General features: G+C 33.2%; 1 protein-coding gene across 4 annotated transcripts in view; it reads right to left on the bottom strand.

Moving 5' to 3' along the window:
• Window positions 1-1,574: 1,574 nt before the first annotated feature.
• The window catches only part of LOC135224593 (T-complex protein 11-like protein 1), a 161,819-nt gene continuing 151,385 nt past the window's right edge, over window positions 1,575-12,008 (bottom strand). For all 4 annotated transcript variants that reach the window (XM_064263733.1, XM_064263734.1, XM_064263732.1 and 1 more), the window contains exons 6-9: window positions 9,652-9,861; window positions 9,170-9,354; window positions 6,856-7,022; window positions 1,575-4,871 (exon numbers count right to left, since the gene is read on the bottom strand). In XM_064263733.1, coding sequence (XP_064119803.1) covers window positions 4,618-4,871; window positions 6,856-7,022; window positions 9,170-9,354; window positions 9,652-9,861 — 816 coding nt within the window. In that variant the 3' untranslated portion in view covers window positions 1,575-4,617. The remainder of the gene's footprint in view (window positions 4,872-6,855; window positions 7,023-9,169; window positions 9,355-9,651; window positions 9,862-12,008) is intronic.

Raw genomic sequence — 12,008 nt, 5'->3', positions numbered from 1 at the left:
CATACAATAAATTCACCCTGAATACACTGGTGCTTTCAGATTTTAGATGCATTTAAAATGTGAAGAGAATATGAAGAATGTCTTATGTTGCTTCTGTTGTGTTGGTCCTCAGCATCCATTAACAGTTGCCAATTAGCAATATGAGAAGTTTGCAGTTTTGACAATATTAACTGTATTATGTCATTAATTTCTGTGTAAATAAAAGCACAGAATTCCCATTATGACAATCAAACATTTTCACTCCAATGTCATATATGGATAAGGAGGAAAAAAAAAAAAAAAAAAAAAAAAAAGAAAGAAAGAATAATCTGATGTGGTATCACTAGAGGTCTAGGCGGGCGACGGGAAATTCAGTCCAGGGAAGATTTGAAATTTATGGACAGACTTCGCACTCTTCGCCTCAACCTAAGGTTTAATCAGGTTGGGGTCAGCATAGTATTGCTACTAATTTTCTTATATGAATATACTATATTCAAACAAAAGAGATATCAGAGACTTATTTGAGCGACATGAAATAATGATCTCAGTGGAGTAATAGACAACAAAGAATTAAGATTGTTTTCCTTTCTGGCCGAGTCAAATACTGATGCAACGCGATAAGACATTCTTAATATTCTCTTCACATATCACACTCATCTAAAATCTGAAAGTACCAGCATATTCAGAGTGAATTTATTGTATGAGAAAACTACATTTATTTTGTCTTGTTGACATGAATGATACAAAATCTGAAAAGTAAAAATTGGTATAAAGAGTTACATGCTTCTCTTTTCACTTTTACTCTTAATTCTTTTGTCTTTTATCTTATTGATTTCAGGAAAAATTTAGTTGTAAAATTAATATCGAATCCCATGGTATGACCAAATCTTCCTATCTCGTGCAAAACATATGATAAATGAATTAACACAAACATATTGCTAGCTTTTTAAGCTACAGACTAGAATATGAGACACTGAGTTGGCTGCCTACTTCCCAGTACCAGCCAATCAGAGGCCGCCAAACAAATGTCTCGTAGGCACAGGGCTCGCCCAAGAAGCTACCTTAAGTGAAGCGACTATACCATTGTACAGTGTTGTTAGACATAAAGACCACCCTTCTTGAAATTCCTGAATTACTGGGAAGATTGCCTTCAGCTCCAGGATGTTATGATTTTTTCCTAGGTAATCCCACCATCCTATGTTAGATATTCCAAATGTGCTCCCCAACCTTCCTACAAAGTGTATGAGAACAGTCTTCCCTTAATTTCCTCTGGTAGAGGAACCAGAAGTATGGGAGAATCACTCAACAAGGACCAAAATTCCTTCAGTCTCCATTGAAGAGAGCGAAGGTGAAGATGATATTGAGAAACCAGCTTCTCCTGGGATGACCAGTATCCAAGGATGATCTACTGCAGATGAGCTGGATGCTTCAGTTTTGGACTTGTCTACCAGTTGATGTGATGAAAACCCCTTTGCCACTTTTGAGTCTATAAGCATCCCCAAGTAAAGGATCCTTTGAATGGGCAAATGATTCAACTTCTCTAGATTTATCATGATGCCATATATCAATAGTATATGTGGTCAGTAAATAAAAAATTAACTTTTTCTTTATTTATATGGTTTGTAGTATAGTTCTGTACAAGCTTTTCTACAATACATTGTTCTAGTAATGGATTGTATTACATTTTTTTTTTTTTTTTTTTGCATTTCAATCATTACAGCTATACTAGGCTGATGGTTTTACAATAAACAAGTTATTCATTGGCTGGTAATCCTATGTAAGTAAGAAAACTGTCATTTAAATTAGGCATATAACCAGAAGCATACTCTTTTAGTTGCATAACTGAAACTATAAATATGAAATACAATGCAGAACTATTAAAAAATATAATAAAACCTCAAAAAGATATGACAAATATATATACAGTACAAAATTAAGAGACAAACCTCATAGAGATTGAATTCCATTATTATGCATTTTAAATGCATTTGTATACAATATTTAGAACCACAACTTAATCTAGCTCTTTGAGACGCAAGATAATAAATCAAATCTACTCTGTAAACTATGGCATACAGTCTTGTCTCTGAATGTCAACAGAAAAATTATCAAAGCAAGTTGCCATGGGAATCCCAAGTTTCATATGAAAAATTTTATGAAATCTTTTGCCACATAAACAAAACTTAATTCTTTCCAAGTTAACTGCATGATATTATCTTTTTTTAAAAGTTATTTATTTAAAATTTCCACTGGACTGTTAAGATTGAACCTCTTAAAGTATTATATTGGAAATAAATAGTTTAACCATATCACTGAGTTAGCAATGTAAACTCTTATTAGGGTTGGGCCAAAGGGTTTGTTCTTAATTAACACTATCTAATACAGTAGACTGCAACTCTTAAAAATCTTAAACAGTTAGAAAAACTGAAATGAAGTCTAAAGAGTTTTTTCCAAGCTATACAATCATATAACATTACATTATGTTGTTAGGTTTTCCTAAATTAGGGACTGGGTCATATGGGTTATTTATTATAATGGAAATTATTATCAATGGAAAGTTTGCTATGCCTGATAATGAAACTCCAAGCAGTGATGAATGTAATTGCAGTTTTGGTAAAAAAAAAAATTTAGTGCAAAAAATATATTGCATAACCCTTGCTTTTCATGAATCTACAATAAAATGACGACTAAAACAGGAAGAAAGAAAATTACTGTGGTGAGGGAGGGACAGGAATTACACAGGTGGGAACTTTCAGATGGAAAACCTGACTGTCCTGTCTAAAGAAATTGATTCACTAAGTTTGTACCCTATGGATTATCAAATAAAAAATTAAAAAGTACCAGAAATGAAGTAAATCACCTTGACTGATGCTATTTAGAACACATCAAATTACTGACAAGTAAGTTGTAAAAAATAAAACATGCCTTTAAATGCAAATTTACAGCTTATCAAATGCAATGCAGTACTTCAACATGTCTTGCTTTAATTATAAAACCACCCAGTTGTGGACCTAAATTTTTCCTTAAAACATTATATTGGGACTTTTCCAACTAGAAATATACTAGTGACTTATCCAATTTCTTCTTATTTAGGTTTCAATATTTACTTTGTCAAAAATCAATAATATATATGAAGCTTTAATATCTACCATGTCAAAAATCAACATATGAAAACAAATATATACCTGAAAATAAGACCAGCTGAAAAAGATCAAGAGTACATACTGTAATATTTTTTATGATATTATGGACAGTAGCAAGTTATGCTTTCCAATAACAATCTCGAGGCCTTCATGACACTCATTTGTATCACTCTACAAAACTTTGATGACAATTTTCATATGAATATTGGGAAAGCCTTAACTGTGAAGTTTTTCATATGAATATTGGGAAAGTCTTAACTGTGAAGTAAGTTTCAAAGAATGATTTTGGCTCCTCTTCTTTTTTATGCTTAGGTAATTGTTTCTAAATTACACATTCATAAAAAACTAAAGTATCTCAAAGCCATACCATTTAATCCTTTGCAAATCAAAAGAGGATAGCCATAAATGTATGGTTGCATCAGAAGTAATTAAAGATGCATATTTTAAAATCTGGTATTACAGTATAAATGATTACAGAATCTTATTTACATGTGGCAATTACTGTAAATGAAAGACAAAGATTAGTATAGTGCTTCTTTTTCTAATCCAAGCTACCGTAGAAATCAAGCTGTCTCAACCATTCAAAAATATTGCACTGCCAGCAAAAATGCATTGTCAGAAGCACTTGAAAATTGCATATAAAAATACTATTAAAGACTCATCAAGATTACACTGGTACATCACACAGAGCTTTCACAGTCACAATCCTAGTAAGCTCTAACCCACAGACTAAACTTTACTTCAGTGAAAAAATATATTCCATAAATCAATGTAAAACAGGAATGATTTAACTGCTTAAAAGAACTTGTTAGATAAGCATTCCTCAGTTTACACAAATTAGATGGAATGAAGATTTAGGACAATTTTTGAGAGGGTTATGGAAAAGAAAACTATTTAAATAGTATAAAATAAAGATATATATACAAAGATGTTGAGGAAGGGTTAAAATACTGACTCCCAAATTTACCTGCTTATCCTAACTTTTTAAAAGAAAGAGTTAATAGTTACGAAGCTTATTCCAATAACTCCTGTAGAAATAAAAACATCACTAAAATTTGTACCCTATTTTTCATTGTTGCAAAATACAAGTTTTTGACACTATTGTATATCCTGCCTATGACAGATATTCTGCCTTTTTTTTTTTTTTTGTTCACCCTGACCATTATGATCAATACTAATACAATGGGGTGGCCCCATATGTCATGAAAGTAAAGGCTTTTATATTTCTCAACAAATATTTGCTTTCTGTGTTCTAAATCCACAAGAGAGACATTTTCTAATTGTTTCATATTGAATCTTAATTATGCATTTTTACACAGTATACCCTATTTTACAGTTCAACATAAAAAATTTACTATAAAAAAGGAGGTTACTTACTATTCAAAATAGGCTTCTGCCAATAGTTTAATATCTACACTGACGCACTCCTATTACACTTCAACATTTTCAAGACACTCCGGACCTTTCACAGGATTTCTCCAGTTTGACTTGTGTACTAAACACTTGCACTAGCTTCACTCTTATCACTGCTGTCTTCTGCCCCAGTTTCTTTCGCCCGTTTTATGTGATTTGAGATAATGTCACCATAATATTCTCCAAATACCGAGCGATTGTGTGTTACCAGTCTAATCAGAGTTCCACAGATATGTGCCAATTCCTCTTGCAAGGTTGAAAGACCAGGCGGGATTTGGACAGGACGAGCAGTTGTAGAATTCATGATGACACTCACAAACTCCATTGCCCGCTTACCTACGAAAAAAAAGCGGAAAAAATATTTTTTTCAAAAATTCACAGCGCGCTTAGTTTTCAAGATTAAGAGTTCATTTTTGGCTCCTTTTTTTGTCATTGGCTGAAGTTTAGTATGCAACCATCAGAAATGAAAAAAATTATCATTATCATATATAAATAATGCGATATATGATAGCGCAAAAACGAAATTTCATATATAATTGTATTCAAATCGCGCTGTGCGCAAAACGGTTAAAGGTAACGAGTTACTTCTTTTTTCGTTGTAATGTACACTAAATTGCGATCATTTTGGTATATAACACATTGTAAAACGATAAAAGCAACACAGAGAAAATATTATCACAAAATAATGCATGAATTCGTAACGCACGGACGTAAACAGATATTTTTTTCAAAAATTCACCATAAATCTAAATATTGTCCTAGAGAGTTCCAATTTCTTTCAAAATGAAGACAAATGATTGAATATTACTATACTGTAAGAATATTAGCTTACAAATGCAGTTTTCGACCATATCTGACTAGGTAAAGTTGACCGAATGTCGAATTTTTTATATATATATTTTTTTATATGCAATTATTTCGGAAATAAGAAAAGCTACAACCTTCAAATATTTTTTGTTTTATTCTACATGAAATTGCGCACATTTTCATATATAAAACTCTATGAAATTCCTAATATGAAACGGAGCAAATATTCCGAGAATGGAACGTACGCATTTCGGAGATTTGTGGCTGAGAATCCGCGTGCTGAGAGAAGGAAAGATTTTTTTTTAAATTCACCATAAATCTAAATATTGTGCTAGAGACTTCGAATTTGTTTCAAGATGAAGATAAATGACTGAATATTACTATTCGAATTTGTTTCAAGATGAAGATAAATGACTGAATATTACTAGACTGTAAGAGTTTTAGCTTACAATTGCGTTTTTCGACCATTTCGGTAGAGTCAAAGTTGACAGAAGGTTGAAAATTTGTCACTTATCATTTTTAATATGAAAATATTTCAAAATTGATAAAAGCTACAACAATGGGTTGTTTTTAGTTGTATTGTGCATGAAATTGCGCACATTTTCATATATAAAACTTTATGTAACGGCTAATTTAAAATGGTGCAAACATTACCACAATCGCATGTATGATTTTTTCGGAAGAGTTACCGCGAGGACGTAAGGAAAAAGTTTTTTCATAAATTCACCATAAATCGAAATATTGTGCTAGAGACTTCCAATTAGTTGCAAAATTAAGTTAAATGATTGAATATTACTAAAATATTAGAGTTTTAGCTTACAATTGCGTTTTTCGACCATTTCGATAGTCAAAGTTGACCGAAGGTTGAAATTTTGGCACTTATCGTTATTTATATGAAAATATCTCAAAACTGATAAAAGCTACAATCATGTGTATTTTTTTGTTGTATTTTTCATAAAAATGCGCACATTTTCATATATAATACTTCATGTAACGGCTAATTTAAAATGGTACAAAAATTATGTCAAAGTGACGAAATAATTTCCGAGATGTGTCACAGATACTTTTTAGTGCGGCAAGAAAGAAATTCGCGCTTGCGCGCCTGCGTAACGATTGTAAACAAAACAACACCTTGATCCGTAAACTCCCAGCATCCCCCAAGGCGCGTGATTCAAGAGTTTTCGGCTGGTAGGCCTAAAAGTATTTTTCCGCGAATTTTTAAAAAAACTTTTGTATGTCGATGTAAAATACGTCCAGTCGGCACTCGAGAGACAAAAAATGTTGACGTAAAATACGTCCAGTCGGCGTTTAAGGGTTAAACAATCCAAAAGGTCCAAACCCTTACTGATTATACATTTACAGAGTCCAAACAATTACTGATTATACATTTACAGAAATCCATGACATTTCCAAGTCTACAGCTACACACTATAATCACAATGCTGTAATCATACAATTATACAACCCAGGTATACAAGAATTACAGAGAAAATGACTATACTTTGATACTTACTGATAAGGGACCTAATACGATGGTCGACATTTTTTACTTCAAGAACCTGGGCTTTTAATGCATTTCTGGCCGACACAGGAAGTGGTGGTTTTTCATTTTCTTTAAGATGGTCATCTACCTCCTTAACAACTTGCTCAGCAATGTTGTCCATAACATCCATTGTATCTCTAAAACATTAAAAAAACTTGTTTACTATTCAATTTTTCTCATATACAAAACTTTTCAATGAAAATTACTCAAAACAACATGCATCAATCAGTCACTCCCATCAGAATACAAACAAGTTTTAAATGAAAAGTGTTCAATATTAACAATCTTCTAAAATACATTAAAAATATTGCTTAAATTAGGTTGCAGAGTGGTATTTTTAATAAGCAGTTCAACCAGCCTACCCAGTTGACATTTGTGATTCAAAATGCTGCCCTGAGGGTTCAATCCTAACAATCATATTAGTAAATTAAAACTTAAAACATTCAATTTCTAAAGACTGAATAAACAAAAAATGCTGAAGATTTGAGAAAACTTCTTAAAACTAATTTATTTAAAAATCTGTAATTAATAGAAAACTGAAGACACAAATGTGTATAGCTGTACGAGTCATTCTGTATTGTGAGGCTGGGCCATGAGGGTTAGTCATCAAATAACTATGGGTAAAACATGTGACCAATCTGTGAAAGATAGTATTACCTCAATGGAGTTAGGAATGAACTGTCAATCCTTTTATAATCAAAAGAGCAAAGATTAAATTTATTTTAACATCTATATTAGCTTTGTATAATGTGGTTCAAAGAAAATGTAATCAGTTGATCTATTTTCTGATAGTACAGTTTTCTGAAGCGGCATGTTCGTAATAATCTTCACTGGCCATACTGCAGACAGCTCTAGTAAAAGCAGAGGCATCACTAAGTAAATAAAAAATGTATCTCTCGGAATATACCTCCAACCTACTCGGCCTGATAGGTTCTAGTTATTAATTGAAAGTTCCCAAATAAAATTACTAATGGCTTTTCTCAGCCTGTGCATTAATACATGTACATGTATGTATACCTTTTTGTTAAACATCTTACATACAGTATACTGTACAGTTTGGTTTTTGTTTTGCATGCAGTACTGTACATACAGTGTATTGTGTTGTTGGTTATAAGCATATACAAACCTATGTAGTGACAAGTAGAAAAAGGTAAGGAAATTGCCACTTCATATTTGCGGTGTTTTTTCATGATATCGGAAATTTCCAATATCCAACCGGGTATTGAATGTATTAATCCTTAAAGGACAGGCATCAGCATCATCATATGTGTATCTATAACAGGTTTTGAGTGATGGATGGGCTAACTTGTATGAGTATGTATTAATATTATGCACCATATGATGTGGATGAATTTAGCATTAAAGATGTTCATAGTACTTCAATGGTCCATAAATGACATGTGGCAACTGTAGTAGCTCAGCACAGGAAAGAGCGAAGAGGTCAGAATGCCTTGAGTTGATGTGGGAATATACTGGCCCTCTCTATCCCATGACAATCTTTTTTTATTTATTTGTTAATATACTCATAAATTGCTGTTGCTTTTAGTTCTTATCTTTTATAATAGTATGTCAGCTATAATTGTAATTTTGCAAAGAAATATAAAAAAACATTTATACCTTTCAAAAAGTTACTGCATCTCCCCATTTGAGTAAATCTCATAAATTTTACAACAATTATACTCAGAATTTTAGTTCTTATCTGTTACGATACTGTGTGAGCTTTAAGTATAATTTTACAAAATAAATTAGAAAAAACATGTATAACTTAGTAAAATTAGCATATTTTTATGAGTGTCTTGTAAAAGAGGCCCCACATGGGGTTGTCCATAGTCACTTTCTTCTCGTTAAAGGTAAGGAAAATTTTTTAAACCATGCATTTTTGCATATCTTCCTCTTTCCAATGATGCAATTTTACTTAAATTGGCCAAGCTTAAAGTTTGCCGGTCATGGGGTGTGCTTAATATATACTACTTAGCCCGTCCCTTAAGGGTTAATCTGGATTAAAAAAGGATTGCTGTAAAATATTTTCTTGACTATTTTTTTATACACTACAATACTCTTCAAGATCAAAATGTTAAAAAAGAAAAAAGAAGAGAGAGAGAAGAGAGAGAGAGGAGAGGAGAGAGAACGAGAGAGAGAAAAAATAAAAAAGAGAGAGAGAAGGAGAGAAGAAGAGAAGGAGAGAGAGGACGAGAGAGAGAGAGAGAGAGAGAGAGAGAGAGGAATAGAGGAGAGAGAGAAGAGAGAATCCTTAAACAAAAAAATTCCCTTGCAGTTCACTTACTTTTCTGACAGGGCTGGATCAAGTATAATGCACAGGTTTCTTTTCAACTTCAGCTTAAAGGCATCAGGTTGTGTTACAATTGGACCAACAGATGAAAATGTGACGAGCAAAACTGCTCCTAATACACACACCTGACTCATGCGGTCCCTAAGTTCAAGTAATCTGCTGCCATCCAACACAACTGTCTAAAATAAAACAAGAAAAAACATTATTATTGTACTAATATTTTTAAATGATCAAAGATATAAAAGAGTAAATAAGTGACATGAAAATATTCTAGAATAACAAAACATTCAAATTCTTTTCGTTCCCATTATCATACAGCTGATGAAATTTTAAAATACCTATGCCATTCAAAACCCAATTATTAATGTCGGTCAGAATGTTGAGAAATAATTCTAGGAATGATAAAAATGTGTTATGCCACTGACAAAGTTTAAGTGCTTACACAAAAAAAAAACCATTTTATTTGAAAAACTTACCTCTGGAAGCAACCTTTCATCTGGCCATGACAGAAGCTCCATATATGCTCTGTTAATAACCAGGCTAACTATATTCCTCATAGACAAATCATCTGCAGCAGCTATGTCTTCTGGTTTGACATGGCTCACAAGCCATTCACGTGTTAATTCTAGGCCATCATTCTGTGTTTTCAGGAATTCAGCAAACTTTTTCTTTTCATACGTTACACTCTGAAAAAAATAAGTACAACACATGGAAATTAATGCAAATTTCTCTAATTAAATTTATCATGAATAAAAGAAAATTACTCCTATTCATAATCAAAGTTAACCACTTAATACTGGACTAATTTTGGTTTCCCCTTAAGTCCCGTACACACTATGCATCATGATGCTCGCAGTCTTAGATGGATGCGCTGAAAAACTGCTTTTTCAACATGAAGCAGCATCACCAACGAGTTGTTGGGGCCGAGCCATTTCATTGCGCAGCTCAGTGATGCACCAACGTTCAGAGGGGGAGGATGTCTGCTCACCACCACCCACCAAACCCCTTGAGAGAACAAGGACTAACATTACATTTTAGTGAATTACTGAAGGAACATCCATCTGTTTGGAAGATCAAATGCAAGCATCACAAGATGAGAAACATCAGGAGTGCAAGCTTGGAAACCATAAAATCAGAGTTATCGAGTTTTGTAAACTGTACAAAATGCAGAATGAAGACATTACTAAAAAGCTGCGCACCCTGAAGACACAATTCTACAGGGAAATGTCTGGAATCAAAGCATCACAGAAGTCTGGAGCTCCAAAGTTATGGTGTTTTGATGAGCTGCGTTTCTTGTAATAAAAAAATATTTGTGTACTTTGTACCTATATTTGAACCTTACTTTCAAATAATTCTCCCTAAGGACATTATAGATGGCTTCACAGGTTTCGGGGATGATTAGACTGAGGCTCTGTTTTGAAATCCTGGTTGATTATTGGAGGCTTGCATACGATCCTCCAGCTGCAAGAACGAGCTGGTGATATGCTGTCTCGAAAGCTGGTGTCCTGCTTACAGATATATGGTTCAATTTTTTTCCAACAATTTATAAAATGCAAGGATTGGCATTCTTGTGTAATTTTCAAAGTCTGGATTTTTTACTTGTAGCTCCAAAAATATTTCGTGGAAGCTTCCCTTCAGGGGTCGCTGAGAAAGTCATTGCTTACACCAAAAGGTTCTAAGTTTCTTCCTCAAAAGTTTCTTTTTTGCATCACACAGAGCAACTACACCCCACAGTAGTCTCTCCTGGCAAAGTACATCATCGGCAGATATCCTGCCGTTGAAAGCTGAACTGCGAGAACAAGTGAGCAGTGTTGCAGTACAGTTTGGCCGTTATTAATTTTTTTCAACACCACTACTGCATCACGTAGCTGATACGTGATGGCATAATGTGTACAAGGCTTTAGAGGGGTAGTGCTCAGTGCACTTTAGAAATTACTTTAAGGTTATCTGCAGCGTCCCTTCGGCCTGTAGCTGCAGCCACTATCCTTCTTTTGCTGTTCCTCCATTAATATTCTCTTTCTTCCATCTGCATTCCACCCTCCACTAAATACTGTTTCATAGTGCAACTACAAAGTTTTCCTCCTGTTACACCTATAAAATCTCTCTCTTCTCAATTTGACTTTCAGCTCTGGGTACCTGTTATCAATGTTGGCTTTTCATGATAAAGATTTTACTAATAAACCACATAATAGATAAATTATTCAAATGTTAAGCTTAAAAAGTACAGTCTGTATTTGGGTAATTAAATAATGTATGATCACTTATTATAAATTAAAACTGATGAGTATAAGGAACTCATAAAAGCAACAACCTGCACAGAGAGCAAACAAGATTATGTTGCTCTGTACTTTGAAAGACATACAAATAAAAAGGGTTTTATTGTTAAATTATAATCTCAGAAAAAGCCCAAATTTGTTTTCAAGCATATTCAGAAGTGGCTACAGTATTTTGCGCGTAATCTTTTCTTATTCTGGTTGAGAGATTTTGACAATAGTGTATGCTTCTTACATATTTCAGGAATAGAAAAAACATGGTACTGGTATGTCTACTACCCCTTAAAATGTTGAATTACTTGTCTGGCAGTCCAGAAATTTTCTTCACTCTCATACTACACCCCATACATAGCATAGTTTGTACTATGCGAGGTTCCTCCATTTCTAATCCAGTTTCAAATTTACTAAGTTACTGTCTAGTCATTTTTACAAACCCTTTTAATTCCTTAATAAATGGATTCATTTTTCAACTTTAGATCTTCCCCTACATTTTGACAAAAATTTCTGGCTTGTGTGTGTGGTTAGGCCAAGTCAGATTATTTAGTTTTATAGTTCTACAT

This window comes from Macrobrachium nipponense, chromosome 12, assembly GCF_015104395.2.
Source record: "Macrobrachium nipponense isolate FS-2020 chromosome 12, ASM1510439v2, whole genome shotgun sequence".
Classification (NCBI taxonomy): Eukaryota; Metazoa; Arthropoda; class Malacostraca; order Decapoda; family Palaemonidae; genus Macrobrachium; species Macrobrachium nipponense.
Note: the sequence above shows the minus strand (reverse complement) of the source record. Positions and strands in the feature narration are given on the sequence as shown.